The following is a 27,169-nucleotide window of genomic DNA, read 5'->3' as shown; positions in this document are numbered from 1 at the left end:
GGGTATCGCACTTCTCATCCTAGTGAAAGGCTCACCTCCACCATACTGTGGGGTTCAGTTAGTCACTAGCTCTAGAGTTCTCCCCGTCTTCCACCAGCAGCATAGCAGTAGGGAAAGGAAAGCTGACTAGAAAGGTGGAAACGTTTCTGGACCTATGTGACACTCGGGCCATGTCTACTGGTAGTTTCTGAGGGAAATGCATATGAGATAAATGAGCCAAGATAATAAAAATAACTCAGTGGGGTTGCTTCAGTTATTTTTCAGTTATAAAAGCCAGGTCTAAAAAAAAAAAAAAAAAAAAAAGAGCCAGGTCTGAGCAACTGTAATTATAGTTCTACCAGACTGTAGTTCCATATATACGGCTATGAACTTTCAAGTCTGTTTGTGTCTTAATTACTTGGTTTTTGCTTGGCTAAGAAAATTTGAAATGGACAATTCTGGGTTTTAAATTAGGTGAAGGCTCTGGTGTACAGAGCTTCAGGATGCGGGGTACAACTAGTGGTTACATGTAATGTACATATGGCAGTGTAACCCTACAATTGAAATGAGAGCTCGTGAAATGACTCTTCTAACTCCCATTATTCATTTGCTTCTCCTTTTCCCTCTAAGAGCACGATACTTTACATTGCAAGGTTATTATTTCACTCCTCATATGAACCTTTGGCCTAGTGACTTATCCCTTGAGGCATGCTATAATCACTGAGAAATGTGTTCTCTGTCACGTCTTATTGCTTAATTATGGCTCTATTTTAGATGCCTAGAGTCATTTGGCTTGAAAAGACCTCTCTTACGTGTGATCTTTGAACATGCATCCACACTGTCATCCTTGAGTTCACACCAGTCTGTCCCATTTCCATCTTGTCCTGGCTTGGGTAATAATTATTGTCCCCTGGTTCAGCAACACCTTGAATTACTGTAATGAGATATTATATTTATGCTCTTCTCCACATAAGATACTATCAACCCTTTGTCGGAAAGGTATGTGCTTAAAGTTCATTTTTCCAATGCTTGATTTTTTTTTTTAACTGATAAATCCCAGTGGGCCCCATTTTAAATCATGTCATGCAAACACTTCCTTTCACTCTTGTTCTGGTGACTACAATTTTGTAGCTCAACATCTGGACACGTTGTCTAGCAGAGTTTTGTTGTTGTTGTTGTTTTAGTTGTGTATGTGTTGCTCCTCAGTGCTAAAGGCAAACTGAGATATGGCAGGTCCTAAATACATTCAGAGATTGCAGAACAACTGTATAGACTCTTTAAAATTAGAACTGTTCTAAAAATTTGGGACTTCTGGAGAATGCATCACTGGTCACTTATTTTGCTTCCCATTAATAATACATGATGTTCTTTTATCAGCGTTTGTTTTATGCATGTAAATCTTAGTCCTTCAAGCAGACTACAAGCTTCTTAAGGACAAAAGGCAGACTGTATACCTCTTATATAGCTCTGCATATATGTAGTTACACACAGCTGTTTTTTTGATCAACTGCATGAAGAGATGATGTTGTATTTTCAAGACAACTGTTTGGGATTAGGAGCTTGCAAAAGTAGCCTGACATTAAGGTAAAGGCAGACTGGAGAATAGTGTCCTGCTTCATCCCTCCAGAGAGTAGTTCAAGTCTGGCCTGGGATAGATCTATGTTGAGAAGGGGTATAATTACCCTGGTACAGAGTGGCCCCAGGTCTTGTCTGGCAGACTGAGTTATATCTATCAAGGACTTTTAAAATGCTGACTTAGCTCTTAGAAATACAAAACCCAAAACATCATTTATAAAGGTCACTGGGAATGGCCTGGGTCAGAATAACTTGAGTTCATTTTGTGCCAATGCCTCAGAAGAGGAAGCTGCTGAATACTTAAAGCTCCCTGAGAATACTATGTTGCCAAATCCAAACAAAGAATGAGAGAGGTTTATAGCTGACTTTTTACTCTATAATTCAAATGCCAATCTAGCAATGAAATATGTTCTAGGAATTCCAATCAGAGATTTTTATCAGCTGACTTGGAAACCAGCTGTGCTCTCAGTGAATACAAAGATTTACCACCTGCAACTGCTATAATTCAGTAGAATTATGCAGAGGTGAAAAATTTGAGAAAAACTTTTTATTTTAAATGTATTGAGAACCATGCTTTAGGAAATTTTGCTTCTCTGAAACCTATAAAAATGGCTCTAATTTAAAGAAAGTAGTAGGGTCTCAAGTTATAACTCTTAAATTCTGGAATTCATGTTTACCCTTCAAAGTAGGCCTTTTTAAGATAATGAGTAAAAATTACTACAATTTGGTAAACTCTATCTTTTAAATAGAACGAGTGAGATAACAAAGCAGTTAACTCCTAAATTACATATCACATCATTAAGAGCCTTGATAACATTACACTCTAACTATCTGAGAAGAGGGAGGAAGAGAAGAGTAGTTAAACACCAGAGAGGAACAGTTCTACCAAGCATCCCAGTAAACTCATGGCAGTAATTTTGAACCAGTAATTTCGTTCATAACATTTCATAAATTGTTCATAAAATAACAATTATTGGGGTTTCCCTGGTGGTTAACAATCTGCCTGCCAATGCAGGGAACACGGGTTGGAGCTCTGGTCCGGGAAGATACCACATGCCGCGGAGCAACTAAGCCTGTGCGCCACAACTACTGAGCCTGCGCTCTAGAGCCCGCATGCTGCAACTACTGAAGCCCGCGCGCCTAGAACCTGTGCCCCGCAACGAGAGAAGCCACCGCAATGAGAAGCATGCCCACCGCAACTAGAAGAAAGCCCGTGTGCAGCAATGAAGACCCAAAGCAGCCAAAAAGAAATAAATAAAATAGAATAAAACATTAAAAAAAAAGAAAATAATTATTGTGGATTTCTGAATCCATATATCAAAAGTCTTTCAAGTGTATTTTATGATTTTAAAAGACATCAGGGCTATCCTGGAAAAACCAGTGCATATGGTCCTCATACCGATGAGCCCCCATTCTCACTCATTTGCTCTGTTCCTCTCACACATGGGAGACAGCTGCCTTGTACAAAACGGATGCAATGTAACTTTGTCACTTATATCATCACCTGAGCACTTGGATACCACCCTGGGAAAGCCAAGTAAGGTAAGTTTTTCAAAATAATGGTTTCAGTGGACCTTTTATAGACATTTGAAAGCATTTCACATGTACAAACACAAACCCTGAATGAGTTATAAAGCAAAATTTTCAAGTGGAAAAATGCAGTGAACTTCATGGCCTAATATATGTACGAGATCTATCAAGAGTTTAGAACTGCAACTTTACTAGCACTTTAACATGAGCCAGTCGGCCAACATGCCATAAGTGAAATCTCTGGCTCTCAAATTCCTCAACTGTAAAATAAGATGATTAAATCGAATCATCTCTGAGGTCCCGTCCAATTCATTTATTTCATGGTTCTCATTTCTCCTTGTACCTTATAAGTACTTAAAGTATAGACTGAGAATTAGATTGTACCTACCTGCATTTAGCCAATATTATAGAAGCTGAATTGATGGATTTTCCCTAAAAGAGGCTCATACAAAGGAGGTAAGTGTACCTACTGCATGGAGATAACAGGATACATTATTGCCACATAGTGCTTAAAAATACACACTAAACTGCTTAAAACTTTGAAAGGTGACATTATAAATGCATTAGAATCATTTATTCCTTAGAAAAATAAGAGTGTATTGGACAATGAAGCTTTCCGTTTTTATGTATGTAATTCATAAATAAAAAAAACAACTATCTATATAAAAGCCTCTGCTTAGAGAAGTCAGTAATGGAAAGCTATAAATTCAACTCAAATTACATAATATAAAAATACAAAGTTCATCTGTATTACTAGAAGGTAATACCCTCAAACAAACTCATTTAAAAATAGTATGTCCCCAACTTTTCAGAAGTTATTATGGATACAATGTTACATTTGTCCTTATCTTCTTTTATAATAGTTCTCTAAGACTTAAAATGTAGTATTTGTACTTTTGGAATTTCTGATAAATAGATCATAATTTAATGTGATATTCATAGATTTTGTGACGAAACTACAATATTTATTTACACATTCACATATAGCACAATGTAGTGGTCAAGTATTAGTGACAGTAATTAACAAACTATTGAAGTAATAAGAAAACCATCATTTTAACAATTTAAATGCTTTATGACAGGATAATTTATATCCAACATATAAAACACATATCTTAGAGGTAACTTTAAGAAAATATATCAACTTTTTTAGATAATCCAAAGTAGCAATAAGATTTTTTTATATTATTTTCAGCCTGCAGAAGGGTAAATTTAATCAATGTGCCGATTAAAGAAGAGACAATATATTAATAGTGAAATTATTTATATACGACGGTATGTGTATATCTGTGTGTGTGTGTGTGTGTGTGTGTGTGTGTGTGTGCGTGCGCTCATGTGTATCAACTAACCAAAACTCAGGTTGTAAACTAAAGCCATTTAAAAGGCAAATTGAAAACAAAAGTGATGCTGGTTTAAGTTTTCTGGTTCTTTTCATAAACTACAACTTCGAAGTTGTGTTTTACAACTCTAGTGAGATCCAAATAGACAATTCAACCTACTACTTTTGTTGGTTGTTCCTCATTCTTTCTTTTTCACACGTTAGCTTTTATGTCTCTTTACTGATTACATAAAATAGTACTCTCATTCTCAACATTTCTCCCAGGAGAAGTTAAATGAGTTCAATTAGGTATTGAGTTCATTTTTCACTTACTTTTCAGTATTCACCTGGTCTAAAAACACTATTAACCACGTAGTTTTTCTTCCATCCTTTTAAATCACTTGTTTTCACCCAGTAGTAAGCGTACAATGAAGGAACTGGATCAAAATCAAGGTGAACTATGCCTCCATATAAAAAATTATCATAATCTGAGATTCTCTAGAATGTTCAAACGTTATACTAAAACCAATGGACTTAAAAATTAATACTGCTTTGAAGAGGCACTTATCAGAGGTCATGGCATGATCTACAACAGAAAATTCAGTTTACTGAATGTTAGTTGTAAAGAACAAACACTGGCACCTCACGTGGTCAGAGCAGCTGAAATGTCTTTTACAGTAGTTTCCACTTCTTGCTTTGGCTGGTCTGGATCAAGAAGGGCAATGCTACTGGAGCTTTCACACTGTTCATCTACCTTTGGGGAAGCAGCCTGGTCTTGATGCTTTTTGTTCTCTTTAGCACACCCTAAGGTCATACTCTCCCCAGAAGGCTGAAATGGCCTCTCTAAATGAACCACTTGTTTCCCTACTCCTGCTTCTTGTTCACACAGCAGTCTCTCCACCTCCACCTCGAGCTCCAAAGTCTCCTCATCAGCGTGCACATCTAGTTGCTGCATCAACTCCTCCAACTTCTTGGCCTTGCGGAGCTCGTTTTGCTGTATGATCGTGCAAAGGTGCTCAGTGAGCTGCTCTTTAAGCTCAGTCTTGCGCTGTAGATCTAGCTTTGCTGTGACATACTCTGCTTCAGCCCTGTCAAACCGCTTCCTGCAGGGACAGGTACAAAGACTGGTCCATTAGTTTTCCATTGAAGAAGACAGTCAAAGGAGGGCCTAGAAATAATAATTAAACTCCAAAATCGGGAAACATATATATATATATAAATAATGAAAATATGGCTATTAATACTTTACGAACACCTATCTACACGTTAGACAGAGTAGGCTATTGCTGCTGAAACTTCCACAACACGCACATTTGGACTCTCCTAACAACATTCTTCGGCACCCGTTTCCTCTTTCCAAGGCTGTGCTTGAATGAAAGCAGGCTGAGAGGTTAATTCAGTGGTGTGCTAGCTCCAGTGGGGGAGAGCCCTAATTTGTAGTGTTTATCAATTTCTGTAGTAAAAATACTATTACTATGGCCAATTTCAAGCTATCAATGTGACATCACTGAATACAGAGTTGGGAAGAGATACACAAAATCTCTCTCACGAACCAGGGCAAGCCAGCTCCAGCACACAACTGGTTAAATTTATGAGAGATAAAATAATAAGAGATGGAGAAAGTAGAAAATCTCTATCTTTTGATTAATGGAGTAGAAAAGGAAGAAAAATTTTGGTGGAGAAGGACATGGACAGTGGTTCAGAAATGACAGAGCACAGCCCCAGCCCAATGACACTGGGTGAGAGTAAGAAGTAAACACCAAGTAGAAGAGAAAACTTCAAGATAGGTTTAAGCAGGGTTTCTCAACCTCAGCATTACTGACAACTTGGGCCATGTAATTCTTTGCTGTGGGGAGCTGTCCCGTACATTGCAGGATGTGCAGAGCATCACCGGCTTTCTCTCCTTAGCTGTCAGTAGCACCCACTGGTTGTGAGAACCAAAAATGTCTCCAGACATTACCAAATGTCTCCTAAGGGGCAAAACTGCCCTCAGTTGAGAATCCCCAGGTTAAGTTGTCATCACCCTCTCCACTCTGTAACAGACTACTGTTAGGCTTTTATTAAGAAAAGTTTATTATTTTTACATATATAGAAACTCCATAGGTAGGTAATGCCAGACTTATTTGAAGTAGGGTACAACCCTTGGAAGTCACCTTGCAATCTTCCTTTTTCTTTTTTTCTTCTTTTTTGCCTTTTCCATACAATGCGTTGCTTTTCTTTTTGCCCAGAAGAGGATGACCCCTACCTACCAACTAATTATTCTATTTAGTTACCACTAACAGTTGTGAAGGCCATGATGCCTTACCTGTTATGACTGCCTTACCTTACTCAACGTAATAAATAATTTCTCATACTAGAGTTATAGCAAAAAAGAAACAGGTATATCTCCTTATGCAAGATTCTCTGTCTTGGAGGGAAATATAGTGAAAAAATAAAAGGCCTTGTTTTTAGAGAACCCAGGGTTCAAAACCTGCCTCTGCCATTTACTATGTGTGTACCTCCTTTGGTGAAGGCTTTTTCTGGATGTAATGAGCAGATATTCAGTCATACTCACTCAGGTAAAAAATGGGTTTTATTGTAGGATACAAGAGGCAATCTCACAGGCATGTCATCAGAATCAAAGGCTATTGCTCATGCTAATGCTGAGAAACCACAGTTTCTCTCATTTAGGCTTTCCTATCATATTCACAGCCCAATATGGCCACCAGCTGTGCCCTGACATCAAATTCACTCCACTCAATCTCTCAGTGTTCCAATCCCAAAATTCCAGAGGGAGGGCCTGGGTTGGCTTGGCTTGACTCGTATCAGTTTAAACAGAACTCTTAATGCCAGGCCATGCCATGCACCCCAGTTTAGTCTATGGATTAAATGTTCTGAAGTTCCCATCTTTGTTATCAGGTGTGTCCCAGGCTCAGCATCATGAATACAAAACACAGCCAGGTTCCTGTGGAAGAGGCTGGAGAAAAGGCATGCAGTGACTGAAAATTCCAGTATGGTGACCAGGGTGGTTTCTTGAACTAAGTCTTGGTTTATCTGTAGACTGGTGATGATAATAACACCTCATAGGAGTGTTAATTAAGCATCAAATAGAATAAACAGGGCAAGTGTCTAGCCCAGTGCCTGGTAGGCATTCAAGAAACAGAACTTCTTCTTCAGAGCACCAGAATAAAAAAGCACTGTTAGTATACCACTAAACATGTATCTAAAATTAAAATTATGTACAATTTAAGGACTTGGTGTTTATATTTGAAAACTTATTTATATTATGTTCATTTCTCATATTTCATTTTTTACTGTCATCTAGTAAATATAAGAATGAGAACTAGATGTTTTTCAATTACCCCTATGTTAAAAGAATTGTTGTAAAGGAGCTGTGTTGGGTATCTGGATCCCTTACTTCTATACTTTATAACATATCCTGTTTATGAATGTTCTTTCACCAAGCTTAAGAGCTCTGACAACATTCTCTATAGGTATACATATCTTGTCTCTCCCCCCAGCTCAAACCTCCCTTCTCTGCAAGTCTGTGGTCTCCCTCAGCCAAAGTCAGTTAGTAAAGATTTACTGACTGGGCTCATGAATGCTGAATTGAAATTAAAATTTGCAAATAGGTCCCTAGGTTTCCATTGATCTTTCACCCTGGATAAATCACTGAAGATTCTGCATTTTGTTTATTTATTTAAAGTCCTTCTGGCCAGAAACACGCATATATATATTTTTTTTTACAGAGTGATTTATGTTCAAAATATTGATTAGTTTCACAAACTGCACTATGAGTCTGGGGGTCAGGGGGATAATACCAAATCAGAGTATGAAGACATAATTTGGAACAGAATAATAAGAGCATTATACATAACACAGTAAGACAAATTGAACTGGAAATGTAATTATAGAATTGTTTTATTATTTTAAAGGAATGTTGAATGATTTAATGAATCTTATTTAAAGGATTCTAGAAACTGTCTCTTGGTTTTGGTTCCCCGAAATTTTTTAAAAACACCGTTAACCCTTGGCATGTCATTAGGTTCCACTGAAATACTTAGTTCTTCAGTTTCTTTCCTGAGCAGTTCTAACTATTTGTAAGGATCAACATATCATAATTTTTATCCTTTCTCAGAAGTATTCCAGAGAACAAAGAGAAAATTTACTTATATTTTGAAAAATAGACTTTAATTATATGTTGCAATTACTATATGGGACCACTTTTATAAACCTAAGACACAGTATGGGATTGTTGAAATATATTTTTTCCTATATCTTGAAACATTTTGCCATTTCATCACCCTAGGAATTATTTACTCATTACTCATCAATTATTCACATTTATGCTAAAAAAAATTAAAATAATAAGAAAACAGAGAATGATGGAATGACCTAAAAGGATGATACCATAATGAAATAAATCATCATCGCTTAGTTTCCTTATTGTTTTGCCAAAGTATTACATCACCTTTAAATAAGGTATAAAAGAAGACTGGAAATACCACACTTGTAATCTGCTCTTAGCTTTCACTGTTCAGAGGAGAATTATTACTTTTCATTTTCTACCCAGAATGACAAAGAAAATTGACAGATGAAGACACTTTGCAGTTATTAGACAAATCAAAAGATGCATGTTGTGGAGACCCCCCACAAAAGATACTCATTTCCTAATCCCAAGAACCTATGAACATTTCCTTAAATGGCAAAAGATGTGACTAAGTTAAAGATTTTGAGAGGAGTCTATTCTGGACTATCCAGCAATTTAGGGATTGCTGGGCCCTAAATGCAATCACATGTATCCTTTTAAGAAAAAGGCAGAGGAACTTTTGAGAGAAAACAGGAGGAATCAATGAGACTATGGAGACCCAGAACTGAGTAGTGTGGCCACAAGCCAAGGAATGTCTCCAGCCACCAGAACAAGCTGGAAGAGGCAAGGAATGTATTCTTCCCTAGAGTCTCTGAAGGAATAATAACCCCACAGACACCTTGATTTCAGACTTCTGGTTTCCAAAAGCATAAGAGAATAAATTTTTGTTGTTTTGAGCTACCCAGTTTTTGGTAATTTGTTATGGCAGTCCTAGCAAATCAATACAAATGCAGAGGCAGGCTAGACTCTAGATGGTGAAACTGATCATGTAAGTGAAATCTCAGAGTATGAGTCTTCAGAAAAACACATCCTAGATGAATTTTCTCAAACTCAAGAATCAATGGGTGAAAAATATATTTCTGAGGACAAAAAGGAAATACGTTATTCTCCTAGAATTAATAATTTCAAGAGGAAGAATTTTATCATACAATATTTTACAAGTACCTGGACCATCCTGTGTGGTTGAAAGGATATAACGATATTCTTTTAGCTTTTTATAATGTTTGCAGTCAAACATTACTTGATACAAAATTTTCTGACAAAGGTGTTTTCCACAATTCTTTATTCTTACTTCTTTAAATTATTCATAAAATGACTTTAAAAATTTATGTATATATGTTTACACGTGTATGTGTGCATGTGCGTATGGGAGCGTCTACTAAACATCGATGGCAAATGGTGATCACTGTTTTTCCTGGTATACTGAGGGTTAAAGAAATGTTCTACAGGCAGCCACTCTAGTTTTACAAGCTGGTCTGCGCAGCACATGGCAGCACTGTAATCACAGCTGTGAACAGCAGCAGCACTGACAACTCTCTCCGCTGGGACACTCCAAGTGCCATCTCCTCAGAGGTGGATACCCTGACACTGCTCTACAGAAGCCAATTTTAGGATGAATTCTGGCCTATTCGTATACAAGAACACTTTGTGGACAGAGCACCATGCCAGCCACTACAGAACTACAATGTTTTTATTAAAAAAAAAAAAATCAAGGAAATCTCCCACAGAACCACAGAAACTGACTGCCCTGGGGATTACCTTCTAGTAGAAATCTAGACCATAATACTATATTACCAATCTATAATTTCTTAATAACCACAGATGTAAATTTAGAAAATATTGTCTTAATCTTATGCATGAACAAGATACAACTCTGGTTCTAGTCTAAATTGTCAGTGGCTTCTCTTTGACTTAACTCAAGAGCTTATGTTTTTAAAAATAACCTCACACATACGATAAAGATATTCACATACATCTATGTCAATACTAGTATCATGATAAACTGTCATCTTTAGCTTAAGAGATGTAAAAATTTACCATATAAAATCTTTTTACTATATAAAAATGTACTAAAATGTCATTAAAAATATTCATATACTATGGGATGTCTTCTCTTTTAACCAGAATCCCACCTTCTTTGTGGTTCTCTGAAGGCTAAAACTATGACATTTCTTATATAATTTTCAATGTACAAAGGCATCCTCTCCAGCCTCCCCTAGGACAGAATTAAAACACGATCAAATGATTTTTCTGTGGAGATATCCAGAATAACCAGAATTATTCATTTAAGGAGCTACAAAGGCATAAAAATGTTCCTCTGGCAAACTTAAGTTACAGAGAATAAAATGTGCTAAAAATCTAGGCTTAGTTTAATCTTAATAAAATCTTGGTCACCTCCTTAATGACCTTATTAATAGAAATGGAACCACCAGTTATCAGCTACTGATGGCATTAATTTACACAGTTAATTAATAAAAGCAACCCATTAGGTCTGATAGCATATGGTCAAACAACAATTACAAAAATCACAAGGACACCACAAACCTCTTTCTTAAACAATAAACAGTGAATTAAAAACCACAATCAAGCATTTCCGCTTTATTAAATTGTTATATAAACATTCTGATGCTGTGGTTTACCCTGGACTAATGCGGCACTCTGATTGATTTCTAGTGTTACAGAGAAAGATGCAAAACTGAGTCATTAACACAGCATTCCCTTGTGAAAAAAGACAAACCAGGATGATTAAAGCAACGTAGAAAGGACTGAAAACCCTGAAATTGGGCTTAATTTTTTGCTTTTATCTGTTTGCAAAGTTCATGTAATTCTTTACATGTGTTAGTTTGTTTTGAGAATATGCAATGATGATTTTTTCTCTTTAAAAAAATGGCAATCATTGAAACCAAGGAAACACATGATAGCAAACCATTTTATATAGAGTATAATTGAAAAAAAACAAAAAAACAAAAAAACTTCAAGCTTTCAAGACAGAGTGGTATTTTCTTTCAAATACTCAAAGGTTTTAAAAAATAAACTAGATCTCCTTTCTTTGATGAAAACTGAAATGAGAAATAGGCTAGTTCCTATACCATCTCACATAATCAAAATTTCTAAAGGAAAGAGCATAGACTTGGTGTTAGAATAATACCTAGAGTTCTGGGGCAAGTCATTTAGACATTTGAAGAGTCTCAAACGTTAAACAGCTGATGGTTTAGCAGGAAAGACTAAAATGTAAATAAATAATGCAAGAAATGCTCTAACAGGGATATAAACAAGGTTAGTGGGTATGGCATAGTTAAGGAAGACTTCAAAAAGGAGATACTTGATTTAGTATAAAACTGGAATAAATACAGCGCCTAACAGGGTCATTATGAGGCTTAATGATGATATATATATATAAATGCCCTGGCCTAGCTAGCAATAAACGTTAACTAAATTAAACTCCTTGTTCAGAGTTCCATTTCCCCAACTTACCAAGCATATGAATAGTCAAGGCTGGCCTGATCAATCCGGTTCCTGAGGATTCCAATGTCAGCTGACACCATGTCATCTAAAGCCTGTAACTCCTTCTGGATCCTCTTTAGTTTCATGGTTTCTGCCTGAGTTCTTTTAGATCTATAAAATGAGGAATATGAGTGGAAAAATAAAAACGTTTTAAAATCATGTATCCATACACAATATAAGTGAAAAAAGCAAGCTACTGTATATACAATATGATTATAATGTGTAATTTTTAAGAATTAAAAAAAAAACAGAAAAATTGAGATAAAACAAATTCTAGTAACATTTTGGTGTATCTCTAAAACTGCATTTGCACTTTTCCTCCTTACTAGTCCAAATTATATATTAGTATATACTTTTTTATACACAAGAAAAAAAGTAATTAAAAAAAATACCAATAGAGAGTTCACTCATAGGCCTATATTCATTCCATAAGGATGAGAATAAGCACTAAAAGGATGTATCTGTATAGAGAACTGGATATGCTGGAATACTGAACACAGCTTTCCAAATTCCAGCCTTAAACTCTTCTTGCTAAGCCTACCTTCATTTGTCTGATACTTAGTGGACACCAAGAACAGATGCCTACATTAAACACCATTTCTTTATATGTCTGAGAACATCTACTTGGTTTTATTTTTTTTAATAATTTTTATTGGGGTATAGTTGATTTACAATGTTGTGTTAGTTTCAGATGTACAGCAAAGTGAATCAGTTATACATATACATATATTCACTCTTTTTTAAATTCTTTTCCCATATAGGCCATTACAGAGTATTGAGTAGAGTTCCCTGTGCTATACCATAAGTCCTTATTAGTTATCTATTTTATATATAGTAGCGTGTATATGTCAATCGGTTTTAATTTTCTTAAGATTCATTTCCCCAAACTTCTTTGATTCCTCTTCTCTAGGAAAACTACAGGTCCTCAAAATTCTTCTTTCTGGGGCTCAAAACCACTCTTTTTGTTCCTTTGCTTAAAAGCAACCTCAGCCTTCTCTCCAATCCCAAGTACATCAGCTACTTAAGAAACAGAATAAACAAATACAAAAGCCAACCTTTAATCACAATTCCACTCATTTCAAAATTTCATACACATTCTCACAGGAGAATAAAACTCCCAATAAAACCACTATACTGCAACTTACATTCTCCTGATCTCTACTCCATTATGCATCTACCCTTATTTTCTGCCCAGAAAAGTTAACCATGTGATCTTTTTACTTCAAGTGATTCACTATCCATTTAGTAATAATCTAATCAGGTTATATTCCCTTAAACTTGTCTACAGTAATACTTTCTGTCTTAAATCAAAAGCACGTAGAGAAGAGTAAGTGCTAAGCCTGTAAATCTTTTTGTAAAATCCCGAGTAAACAGCCTCCCCAACCTCTTCCAAACTGAAGACTACTAAAATGCTTTTCAATAATCATTTTTCAATAATCACGTTGTTTTTCTTCTTGAAACATAAGTTCAGTAAGTTGAGTATTTCCTATGCTTCATGAAAGATCAAGGTGTACCAGTAAGAGAAAAAAATAATCATTATTTTCAAATACATATATCCTTTTGGCAGATAAAATCCTGAATTACTCTTATACCCACGTGCCTTTCTCTCCATCCCTATTCCTTCCTCTCCCCTGACACATACACCAGCTTTAATGAGTAATAGTTTTGCCAGACTTTTCTGGAGATCTAAAAAGAAAATGCCTCTGAATACTTGCTTGCATTTAGTTCTCACTATCCCTCAATCATTGCTTTACTGACTGAGCTTGGTTTCCTAAGGCCACAGCACACTAGAAACTACAAAGAGGGAAGAGTGGGTGAGGGATGGGAAAAGTGGCTCAAATAGGAATGTTGTTGTTCAAGGCTTGTACAGTGCAGTAAAGGAAAAGGGATCGCTGACAAGCTCACTCTGGAAGGTGAGAGAAAAACTGAATTGTATACAGTATGGGACAATGCTCATAATGGTGACCCACAGTCATGGATAAAAAGTTAAATTATATCATGTATCTTTTATCAGTGGGGGCAGGATACGTTATTTAAGTAAAATGGCCATAGAAAATACAATTAGGATTTGTGGGTGTATAAGTCACTTATGTGGAATAATCTTATTCCTCTACGTGTCAGATGATTAAGGCCTATGTGAAAATTAAAACCTGCATTTGTTGCTAATTTACTTATGTTGATAGCTATTTACTGCTCCCTTATGAATGTGTAGATGGGTAAAACTAAAAACATTGCCCCTGTATTCATAAATACATTATAATCTATGCTTAAAAAGCCCTCCTTAATAAATTAAGACTGTAATTTCAGTAGCATTTGTAAAGCATAATTTGTTTAGTAGGTCTTAAAAGTAATGGCTGCAGAGAAAATGCCATTTATTAGAACAGACATAGGAAAATAAATATACAACATGACAAAACTAATTACAGGTTACAAACAACCTCTCCTGGTTCAGGTGCCTCACCTTTCTGCAATAGCTTTAGCCAAAAGAGCTTTCTTACGTTTATTTTTCTCTTCCATTAGCCGTTGTTCTTGTTGGAGGACTTCCCAACGAGATTTTTCTTGCCTAGGGAGCAAAAGTATAAAAGTGAGTTTCTGAAACCCCGCTCACATCTTACCAGTCTCAGTTCCTAAGTATAAAATTTAATCAACCAGATTATATATATTTTCTTTCAAAAGTCCCCTTAAAAGGAACCCATCTGTAGCTCATTATTTTGGTCTAATAGGAACAAAGACTATGATTTGAAATAATGAAGGCTTATGTAAATTGGCCCTTTGAAATCCATTATACATATATAATCTAGGAACCCAAACTGGAAGCCAGAGTACTATGGCATTTTTTAGGAGTACAAAGAAACTTGTTTAAGTTAATCATGTGTTATATGCAAAATAGAAAGCAAAATAATAAGTTGTTCTGTAACTAATTTCATATCTTTTATAGTTTTCTATAATACACATCTTCACCATGTAATAACCCTTAGCACAATAACCAATGTTTATTTCATACATTCTCTTACAGTTTGCTCACTTCTTTCTAGCTCTTAAACATTTTAAACAGAGTGAAACACTATGAACTAAGACTTTAATGCTGGGCTAAAGAAAAACTCCAAAGATCTGCAAACATCAATTGTCTTCCAATCTTTCCAATTCTAAAAGAAATATATTAAAATTTCCTGTAAATTCATGAACTTAATGTCAACTCAAATTAAACAAGGTAATGACAAAGCTATTTGTTCCTATTACTGTCATCTCTCACAGCCATTATATCAAAAAACTCTATTCCCAGACCTAGTAACCACTTGCAAAATTATCCTTTTCTCTCCATTCCTACAGCCTCCACCTTAGTGCTGGCATTGGTCCTCTCTCATTTTTACTATCTGCAGGCACCTCCTCCCCAGATACCTTAGTTCCAGCTCACCCGGCACCCAAATGGTGTGCAACAGTGACATCTGGATTTTCTCTAACCATTATTTTTATCAGGGCATCTCTCCTTCAGGGGTCTTGGTGGTGTATTACAGCATCAAGGAACTCACTAGGCAGACATCTTCTGTTTCCAAGTCCTTCTTCACTTCCTTAATTCTCTACTATCTTCTGGCTTATCTTGTGCCTCTTTCAGAAAAGTGAAATGTCATCTCTGACCTTCTCTAGTATATAGTTTTCCTTTCCCCCTCTTAGAGCCTCAGAATTTCTCTGTTTTAACAACAGTTCCTGAGATTACATGTCTTCTATGAATATTTTCTCAAGTACCTAAAAAGAGAATAATTTTCCTGATGACATTCAGTCTAAATTCTCCAGCTCAATTTACACATCCCCCCCAACAACTTGTCTCAGGACTTTGCTGGTAAACTACACTTAAGACATTAGACGTATGCACTTGCTTAATTTGGGTCTCGTACTTCATGTGGCTTTCTATCTCTTGTCAAAATGATTTCTTGGCTGTAAACCCCTGGTGGGCAGGAAACAGTTAAAACTCAGTACAGAATCTGGATTAGCAGAGACTGGAAAAATAGGTGAGATGAGAAAAAACATAAGACACTTTGAAAAAGAAAGACTTGGAAAATGGAAAACAGAAACAAATACCATTCCTTCTGCCCTGTGAGTGATAAATCAGGAGGAAATAAAGAGTGGATATTCAAACATAAACTATATAATAAAAAAAAATTCTGATTTTAAGAATTCACAAGTCTTAGAATGGTAATTTCCACAAAAATGTGGCTAAACCAAATTCTGGAGGTGGTTTCTAATACAAACACATTAAATAAAGAAATCTAATGATGCAGCTGAATTATTTAATTAGTCCTCTCAATTTCCAATACTCTTTCCTTTGACCATCCCTTCATGTCTCTTCAGAAGTACCCTTTTCTGGGCCAATGGAGATGCAATGTGGAAGTTGAAAGAATGGGTTCAATTTGGGGAGGAGTACTACGCATATAAGAACTGGTTCCGGTGAGTGAAAAGGGCATAGACTCTGGATCCAGAGTCTTGTATGTGAACCCCACCTCTACTACTTATTAGTGGTGTATTCACTTTGGGAATACAGTATCTTTTGAGTCCAAGATATCTCATCTGTAAAGTGAAAATAATGAACATGCATTGTAAGACTGTTGTAAAGACTAAATAACATAAAACATAAGAAGTGCATAACACTGCTACTTACATTTAGGTGGTAGCTATTTTTCAATAGTTTATTCATTACATTTCTATGTTAGAATATAAAACAAACAAAATGTTAAAACTGTATTTCTTCAAAGCCCAATGGGAAAAAAAAGGTAAAATGGAAAAAAGTCTCATGGATATATAGACTTACTAACAATTCCACTTTCTTTTTTTCCAATTTGCAATCTGGTTTTGGAGGTAGAACCTCAGCATTTTTGTGACCTTCATGGGAATTCTTAAGTCCTAGTTCCCTTGGTTGACTTTCAATACCCTGTGGTTTTCCATCACCAATAGGAGAGGTGAGTGTAGGGGGAGTGGGGGGAGAAGAACATGGTCTTTGAGTATTAAATCTTTGTTTTGGTGCAGAAAGCAGCTGCTCTGGAGGTAATGAGGTTGATCCATCTTGAAGTCCAAGTTTTTGGCTTTGCTCTTGAAGGGCTTTTTCTCGCTGAAGTTGTTGTCGACTTTTCTTCACAGGGACAAGACGCCGCTGTGGTTCAAATGGATCTATATAAAAAAGAGAATGGAGAAAAATTCCTTTGTGTGAGCAGCAAATAATTATAATTTCTCTAAGGAAATAAAGCATCAACATTAAACTCTGATAATTTTGCAGGGTTTTTCTCCCCTTCTCTTTCTTAAAATCCCAGGGAAAAACAGCCATCTTCTTGCAGAGTTTTGACAGTTCTCTGACCATACCGTTAATATTTAACAAAAACTACCTTAGTTCTCCATTATCTTTGAGGAAGTCCATTTGTCTGTGAGTTAGGCCTTAGAATACAAAGCAAGGTTTCAACTTGATTTGCTAACTGCCAGAAGAATCTAATATGACCAAAGTAGGTAGACAAATGAATTCTCTGATATGTCTTAAATTTGATTTATGGTTCTGTCTGTTCTTCTGAAATAAAATGGTGGTTGTTTTCAAATGGGCTTCACCTTTCTTAAATTTTAACAGATCTTAGGGTAATTTGATACATAGGTAGACATGATACACAAAGTATAGCTGAATGAAGTCTCTTAATTTTAGGAATGTTAGTTAACCCTAAATTGTTTTCTTTCATCTTCCAAACAGTCCAGGGCTGTGTTCCCCAAAGTGTAGTTAGCCTTTAATCAATGTATGCAAGTTAATTTTAATAGCAGCCTGAGCAAAGCAATAGAGGAAGATAAAACAATCGGGAGAAATTTTTTTAAAAAGCATTACGAACTAAATGATAACACTTCTATTGTACTTTTTGGATTGTCCATACCAGTATTAACCTTGTAGGTCAGACAACTGGAGAATCTTGACTCACATTCATACTATACTTAATAAGATCTGTAAGAGATATTCTTTACAAAATGCCTGAGAAATGAAACTATGATAAGTTCTTATAAATGAACTAAATGGGTTTTTTAAAATCCTGCATATTGACCTTTGAAACAACATAAGCTTAATATTTAAATTTCCGAAAGGAGAGTTAAAAGCTTTGGAGTCAAAGTTCTGGTGTTGTTTTTCTCCACACCTCAGTAACCTTAGGCAAGTCAATTAATTATTCTATACCTCAGTTTCTTCATCTGTCAAACTGGTTGAAAATGTACTTGCTCTACTTAACTCATGGAGTTGGTGTAAGAATTAAAGAAAATATTTTCAAAGACATACAATCAAAAGTAAAATGTTATTGTTGACTTTAGACAGAAACACAAAGTAGAGTACTATATCTTGCAACAGAAACTTACCCTTGGCTACTGATCTTTATTCACACCATCAGAAAATGTCATTGAGCCTGCTTACCTTTCAGTTACACTTGTTAGCTGAATTATTAATATCCCTCTGAAAGTCAGTAATGCAGCTTCCATTTTATTTTGCATTTTCACAGAACCTACCTATAAGGTTAAAAATGCTAACTTTTAAACTCCCAAACAACAAATCAGGTCACTTAAGAATTAAACATATGACCAAAAAAACTCTTGGAACTAATAAGTCATTATAGCAAGGTTACAGAATACAAGATTAATGTACAAAAATCAATTACTTTCCTAGCGGCAAGGAACAAGTGGAATTTGATATAAAAAACACAGTAACATTTACATTAGCACTCAAAAAAAAAAAAAGAATTACTTAGGTATAAATCTAACAAAATATGTACAAGATCTGTGAGGAAAACTACAAAACTCGAATGAAATCAGGGAACTAAATAAATGGAGATATATCCCATATTCATTGGTAAGAAGACTCAGCATTGTCAAGATGTCAATGTCAGTTCATCCTAACTTGATCTATAGATTCACCGCAATACCAATCAAAATCCCAGCAAGTTATTTTATGGATATTGAAAAAATGATTCTCAAGTTTATACAGAGAGGCAAAAGACCCAAAATAACCAACATAATATTGAAGAACAAAGCTGGACTGGCACTACTTGACTTTAATACTGACTATAAAGCTACAGTGGGTATCAGCAGAAGAATAGAATAGAGATCAATGGAACAGAACAGAGAGCCCAGAAATAGGCCCATATTAATACAGTCAACTGATCTTTGGCAAGGGTGCAAAGGCAATACAGTGGAATAAAAATATTCTTTTCAACAACTGGTGCTGGAACAACTGGACATCCTCAAGCAAAAACAAATAAATCTAGACACAGACCTTATGCCTCTCACTCAAAATGGATTATAGACCTAATGCAAAACTCCAAACTATAAAATTCCTAGAAGACGACAAAATTTCTAGGAGAAAATCTAGATGATCTCAGGCACAGCAATGACTTTTTTAGATATAACACCAAAAGGCACTATTCATAAAAGAGATAACTGATAAACTGAATTTCATTAAAATTAAAAACTTCTGCTCTGTGGAAGACAATGTCAAAGGAATGAGAAGACAAGTCACAAACTGGGAGAAAACATTTGCAACAGACACCTCTGATAAAAAAGGACTGTTATCTAAAGTATACAAAGAACTCTAAAAACTCAATAGTAAGAAAACAACCTGAATAAAAAATGGGCCAAAGACCTTTAACAGGCACCTTGTCACCAAAGAAGATATACATACAGCAAATATGCATATGAAAAGATTCCAAATCACATGCCATCAGGGAAATGCAAATTAAAACAAGATACCACTACACAACTATTAGAATGGCCAAAAATCTGTAACACTGACAACACCAAATGCTGGTGAGGTTGTGGAGCAACCAGAACTCTTTCGTTGTTGGTGGGAATGCAAAATGGTAGTCACTTTGGAAGACAGTTTGGTGGTTTCTCACAAAACTAAACATACTCTTACCATACGATATAGCAATCGTGCTCACTGGTATTTTAAAGGCAATAAAAACTCACGTCCACACGAAAACCTGAGCACGGATGTTTATAGAAACTTTACTCATAATTGCCAAAACCTGGAAGCAACCAAGATGTCCTTCAGTAGGTGAATGGATAAACTGTGGTACACACAGACAATGGAATATTATTCAATGCTAAAAATAAAAGAAATAAGCTGTCAAGCCACATAGAGCATGGAGGAACCTTAACTGCATACTACTAAGTGAGAGAAAACAATCTGAAAAGGCTATATACTGTATGATTTCAACTATGTGATGTTCTGGAAAAGGCAAAACTATGGAAACAGTAAAAAGATCAGTGACTGCTAAGGATTGAGGAGAGAAGGGATGAATAGGCAGAGAAAAGAGGATGTTTAGGGCAGTGAAAATACTCTGTATACTATGACAGATACATGATACAGGTACAGATACATGACATTATGCATTTGTCCAAACCCATAGCATGTACAACACCAAGAGTGACTTGGGTGATAATGATGGGTCAATGTAGGTTATAACCAATGTGCCACTCTGGTGGAAGATGTTGATAATGGGGGTGGCTATGTACGTGTGGGGGCAGGGAGTATATGGGAAACCTCTGTATCTTCCTCATAATTTTGCCATGAACCTAAAATTGCTCTTAAAAAAAATTAGGTTTTTAGGAAGAACTGGAAAGAAAAGGAACATACTGTTTTACATACTTATATTGGGGGCTGCAAGTATCCAGAAGACTGTGGTAAACTGGGAGCACAAGTACAGTTTAAAGGGGGCAATCCATAGCCACCTCTAGCCATTAAAAATGGCAGCTGTCACTAAAAAATTTAGGTCAGTGTTATCAGACATTTTGATTTTTCACCAGAAAAATTCAGATTTTTATGTAAAATATAGGGAATTGCATCAATCAAGAAAATCTAGGTTATGCTATAGAGGCAAAGAACCCTGGAATCTTTGTGGTTTCAAACAACAAAGGTTTATTTCTCATTAATGCCACGTGCCAACTGAAGGCCAGCAGCAGCTTTCTGCTGATCAGTCTCTTAGGGCTCCAGGCTGACTGCACAGCCATTTAGTGTTGCTAGCTCCCATGGCAGGTGAGAAGAGAGCTCAGGAAGGTCCTGGTTCAGCAATTAATTGCTCTGACCCAGTAGTGACATAACACTTCTGCTCACAATTCAATGCTGAACTAGCACTTGATCTGATCCAAAAACAAGGGCAATAGGAATATACTGGGAAGAGAAGTGAACTAGAAGTATTTTCACCACTATTAATTTAAAAAGAAATTTAAAGATTAGATAATCCAAAAAAGGAAAAATAAAATGAAAAGACAAACACATATCTGGGTTAAATCAATCCAAGAGGCTGAGTCTGTGAACTTTGTTCTATATCCTTTAAGCTCTACTTTCTCCTACCAAGACAACCATCATTTGAATCATGTGTTGATCATTCCTTTCCTTTGCTTTTTATGTCATACTGCATCTACAAATATTTCTTCAAAATTTTAGTTGGTTTTAACTTTATATAAAGGGTGTCATGGTGGATGTAATCTTCTTTAACTTAATATGATATTGCCAATATTCATCCATATTGTTCATGTTGCTTCAGCCATTCGATTTTAATGCTGTATAATATTCCATTGTATTAATAAACCAGAGTCTATTCATCTTCTTCCTTTGATGGACATTTAGATTGGATCCAGGTTTTTGCTTTGGTGAATACTGCTGTTATGTCTCCTCTTGTATAGATACAAGAATTTACCTTGGATACCATCTAAGAACTGTTGTGTCATAAAGTATAACTTTAGGAGAAATGTCAAATTGCTTTCCAAAGTGCATTCTCTCTGGCAATGTATAAGATCCTGTGGATGCAGCTTCTCTTCAATATATAATAGTATCAGACTTTGATTTTTGTCAATCAAATGGGTATGAAGTAGTGTCTCACTGTGGTCCTGATTTGCAATTCTGTTTGTTGATGGTGATAAGCATCTCTTCATATTTCCTTCTCTAAGAAATATATATTCATATCTTTTGTTGATTTTTCTTTTGGCTTGTTTGTATTCTTCATATGTCAGCAGCAATTGGAAAACATAATTAAAGAGAAGATATTTCGGGCTTCCCTGGTGGCGCAGCGGTTGAGAGTCTGCCTGCCAATGCAGGGGACATGGGTTCGAGCCCTGGTCTGGGGGGATACCGCGTGCCGCGGAGCGGCTGGGCCCGTGAGCGGCAATTGCTGAGCCTGCGCGTCTGGAGCTTGTGCTCCGCAACAGGAGAGGCCGCGATAGTGACAGGCCCGCGCACCGCGATGAAGAGTGGCCCCCGCCTGCCACAACTGGGGAAAGCCCTCGCACAGAGGCGAAGACCCAGCACAGCCATAAATAAATAAATTAATTAATTAAAAAACAAACAAACAAACAAAATCATTGACTTAAAAAAAAAAAAAAACAGCTAACTGAGGGAGAAGCGTGTGCCTGCTCCTGAAAAAAAAAAAAAAAAGAGAAGATATTTCAATACTAGAAATTATCTAGTATCTAGGAACAAATCTAGCAAGAGGGTGTTCAAAACCTCTACAGGAAAAATTCCAAAATTTTATTAGAAGATATTAAAGAAGACCTAAATAAATGAAGACACATACTGTGTTAGTGGTAGTGTTCACAATGTGAAAATGTGAAATCTCCCCAAATTGATCTAAAGACTCAATGCAATTCCAATAAAGATTTCAACTCTCAATTTTCATGGGTTTTCCATGAAATTTGGTAAAATCACAAAATTTTTATATGAAGGGGTAAAAGCTCAAGAATAGCAAGGAAACTTCCAAAGAAAAAGAACAAGGGGACTAGACTACTAGCTATCAGGAATATTGCAAAACTTTAAAACACTGTGGTATCGGTGTAGGAATAGATACAACGACCAATGGATTAGAATAAAGAACAGAGAAACAAGCTCATACATGTTTGAAGCACTGGTATACAACAGAGGTAGCATAGCAGATCAACAACAAAAGTTGGGATCTCTTCAGTAAATGGACCCGGGGGAAAAATGGTTATGTATATGGAAAAGATGAAATCAGATCTATCCCTCATACCATATAAAAACAAACAAAACACTCACCAAATGGATTAAGGACTTAAATGTCAAATCAACACTTTAAAACACATCAGAAACACATTTCTTTATGCAATGTTTTGAATCTGCTACAGGTTATAATAAAAACGATTTTTAAAAACTCAATTGAAAATAGGGATTAATATCTTTTAGAACTTATAGTAGGGTGCTAATTTCTTAAAACACAGAAAATGTTGACTATAAAAGAAGAACTAACAAATTTGTCCATATTAAAATTACTTTCTTCATTAAAAGATAAAAGTTAAAACATAAATTACATACTGTGAGAAGATATTCATAATATAACTGGCAAAGAACTAGTATCAAGAAAAAAGAACTCAGGACTTCCCTTGGGACACAGTGGTTAAGAATCTGCCTGCCAATGCAGGGGACATAGGTTCGATCCCTGGTCCAGGAAGATCCCACATGCCATGGAACAACTAAGCTAGTGTGCCACAACTACTGAGCCTGTTCTCCACAACTAGAGAGCCGCATGCCACACTACTGAGCCCACATGCTGCAACTACTGAATCCTGCGTGCCTAGAGCCCATGCTCCACAACAAGAGAAGTCACCACAATGAGAAGCTCATGCACCGCGATGAAGAGTAGGCCCCGCCTGCCACAACTAGAGGAAGCCTGAACGCAGCAACGAAGACCCGATGCAGCCAAAAATAAATAAAATTTAAAAAAAAAAGAATAAGGAACTCATATTTTCTTTAACTAGAAATTGACAGCACTATTTATGTACAATTTTTTTCGTTATGAAATAAACTATACATTAAATAATATGTATGTCTCTGTTACATATATACATCCAACTTGCATGAATTATAAAAACTCATGACACAGTTTAATAAAACATGACTACAGGAGACATAACTGATGTTCAAGGATTGACACATTACCCCTCTTTTGGAACACACAAGATAATTTTACTTCCTGTCCTCCAAGTCATATGACTTACTTTTGCTAAATGAAACATAAGTAGGAGTGACACCTGTCATTTAGTGGTGGAAGCATTTAATTGCCAATGCTCAATTCTCAATCTTCTGCCATGGTGAACTCCTATGACAATACCAAATCATGGTGTGTAGTGACCATGTCAACCCATGGAAGACATGAAACTAGAGTGAAAAAGAGACCTTTATTATTTCAAACAACTGATACTTTAGGGATATGTGTTACTGCAGCTTAACTTGGCTTAACCCGATTTCATAATTATCAGTACTTCTGAAAGTGTATTTGCCCCTTCCATATTCCCTTGCCTTCCCACCACCCTGAATTTTGTGTTTCATTCCTTTGATTTTCTTTATATATTTCCTATATTCCTAAAAGAATATACCTGCTTTGTATGATTTTGAACTTCTATAAATGGTATCAGACTGTATATATTCTTCTGCAATTTGTTGTTTTCATATGTTAAGTTTATGAAATTTATACATGTTAATACGTGTGACTATAGTTCATATATTCCCACTAGCTGTATAGTAGCTCAGTGGATGATTATACCACTATTTATTTATCCACTCCTTTGTTAATGAACACTTCGGTTGTTTCCAGCTTTTTAATATTATAAACAATATAAACAAATCAAGAACTTTTTGACTTTCCCAAATGCCCATATGGGTTTCTCTAGAGTAGTGTTGTATTTATTTTTGCTGGCAACCAACCCCATCTTCATAGATCATTTAAATATATTTTTAAGGCTGGAGAACAGCTGGAAGGAGCCTTAAAAATTAAAGATTCAGCTGTTTTAGTTTTATAAATAAGAACTCCAAGACAAAAAGATTTAGAGGCAGAGCTGGGAGATCTTCTATATACCAATCACTGTGTTTGGCTATGAGTATACAAAGATGTTGAGATGTTTTCTTAAGGTGGTCAAAGACTAGTGAGTTGCGTCTATGTTCTAACCTCTCACTGAAATGACAGGTCTTTAAATTAAGGTCCTTCCACCCCCTCTCGATGCCAAATTACAAAGCTATTTAGAAACGTACTTCCACATAATGAATCCAATGTTTAACTTAGACTTCTACATTAAGTCTTCTTTCCCCTGGCAAACTCATCTCTGCTAACACATAATCTCTGTGAAATTTTGCCAAGCTCCACCCAACCACCGGCACAGTAAAGTTCCTGCTAATTATGTAGCAAACTCTTGTACAACATCTACTATCACATTATATTATAGTTTGTCTCTTCATTAGACTATAAGCTCTTTGAAGGCAGGGATGAGGCCTTGTTCATATCAGCATCCCTAATGCAGAAGCTGATACCCGTAACTTCTGGTCAGACCAGAGCAGGGGTACTAGTACTCCATACATGTGAACATGGGAATGTCAGTTAATTACAGAGTGTAGTGTAACTTTTACGATATAGTTTTTTTTTTTTTTAATTTATTTTTATTCATATTTATTTTTGTCTGTGTTGGGTCTTCGTTTCTGTGCGAGGGCTTTCTCTAGTTGCGGCAAGTGGGGGCCACTCTTCATTGCTGTGCGCGGGCCTCTCACTATCGTGGCCTCTCTTGTTGCGGAGCACAGGCTCCAGACGCGCAGGCTCAGTAGTTGTGGCTCACGGGCCTAGCCGCTCCGCGGCATGTGGGATCTTCCCAGACCAGGGCTCGAACCCGTGTGCCCTGCATTAGCAGGCAGATTCTCAACCACTGCGCCACCAGGGAAGCCCCTACAATATAGTTTTTAAAGGCCTCTGGACCAGTCAAAATTTCCTCGATCTACATAATCTACACTGGCCTTACGTTACAAATTTACTTCCTTTTCCACTTGTCAGCCCTAGATTATTTTCACAACCATGCTAAAAATGCACAAGCTTACCTGAGAAAACATCCAATTTTCTCACATACTCTAATTAAAGGCATGGCAGAGCTTATTTAATTTTCTCCCAGAATGTGTAAGTTATAGCACCAAGAATGGTGTAAGCTCACAGAAGTGGTGTGCATTACCAGGATCACCATACAGAACTTTACGAAATTTCAACCACAATCAAAGCACAGTTTATATCACCAAGAGTTTCTCACAAAGTATCAGCAAACTTAATTTCTTCATTAAAAGATAACAAAATAGTACAAGTCCATTCAATGATTACGTTAAAAAGCTGGAGAAGGAAGCACAAAATTTTAGCTTACACTAAAGTCAGTAGATATGGATGGATGGATGGACAGAGGCGTAGATAGGTAGCTAGATATTTCACATCTAACTTCTCACAGACCCTTTTGGTTTGCTGACTCTCAAGAGTTGGAAAGAACTGCAAAAATCACCTGGCAAGTGAAAGCAAGACTCCAGATGTCTTATGAAAAGCACCAACTTTTTGCATTTATTCAGACTCCTGTGCTCCTTTTTCCCAATCATTGCCTGCTTCTATAAATTCATCACAAATCTAATATGGTGTGTGCCCCTTCTCCTTCCTTTACTCAGACCCCAACCCTCCAACCACTGATCTATGCAGCAATCCTCCTAATAGGTCACTTCCTCTCCCAAGTCTCCTTCCTTTCACCGGAAAAAGTCAAATCCGTGAAATAAATGTCTTAAGTCTCTTTTCTAAAAGTAGACCCCAGTCCTCTGTGCCCGCCCCCCTCCCCCAGCCGTGGCTCCAAGTACATTCACTTCTGGCGCCCTCTCAATCCTCTCCTCCCACTTATAGCTCCTTCCCCCAACACAGATAACCCTTTTCCCCGCCCCCTTCCCCTCAAAAACTGCAGCCCCGCCCCTTCCCCTTAACAGACCCAAGAATTAAATCTGTGCAGACCCGTCCCTTTACCTTTAGTCTGCTTTAATCGCCTCAGCTCCTCCTCAGAGAAGCCGGCCCAACCCTGCGCCATCCGCCTCGACTTGCCAGCACGCCTAGAAAGCCCAAACCTCAGAGCCCCAATTGCCAACACAGCTACCCAGGCACATCCGGGTTCTTCCCCTGCCGCGGCTGACCAACCAATCAACGCATCGAGCTCTGGACGCAAGGCCCCCTCTCCCCTGCAGCAGGACCCGGCTCTCTTCGAGGCTCTCTCCGTCAGTGCCGGACAAACTGCATGAAGAAATCGTGGCCTCGCAGACATTCATTTCCCCTGACCTGGCTGCTCTTTCT

The 27,169-nt window shown here is 36.7% G+C and overlaps 1 protein-coding gene across 2 annotated transcripts; it reads right to left on the bottom strand.

Annotated features, from left to right (window-relative positions):
* Positions 1 to 4,217: 4,217 nt before the first annotated feature.
* GORAB (golgin, RAB6 interacting) lies at positions 4,218 to 27,169 on the bottom strand. 2 transcript variants are annotated; one of them, XM_068541226.1, is made up of 5 exons: positions 26,849 to 26,952; positions 16,844 to 17,195; positions 14,497 to 14,598; positions 12,006 to 12,146; positions 4,218 to 5,505 (listed from the first exon to the last, which is right to left on the bottom strand). In XM_068541226.1, exons 1-5 carry the CDS (start codon positions 26,907 to 26,909, stop codon positions 5,046 to 5,048), a joined length of 1,116 nt encoding a protein of 371 aa, XP_068397327.1. In that variant the 5' UTR covers positions 26,910 to 26,952; the 3' UTR covers positions 4,218 to 5,045. The 2 variants fall into 2 exon arrangements, with proteins under 2 accessions (XP_068397327.1, XP_068397328.1); XM_068541227.1 differs by lacking the exon at positions 4,218 to 5,505 and adding an exon at positions 6,957 to 7,358 and having other exon boundaries at positions 26,849 to 27,169.

Source organism: Eschrichtius robustus, chromosome 3 (assembly GCF_028021215.1).
Source record: "Eschrichtius robustus isolate mEscRob2 chromosome 3, mEscRob2.pri, whole genome shotgun sequence".
Classification (NCBI taxonomy): Eukaryota; Metazoa; Chordata; class Mammalia; order Artiodactyla; family Eschrichtiidae; genus Eschrichtius; species Eschrichtius robustus.
This window is presented reverse-complemented; position numbering and strand designations above follow the sequence as displayed.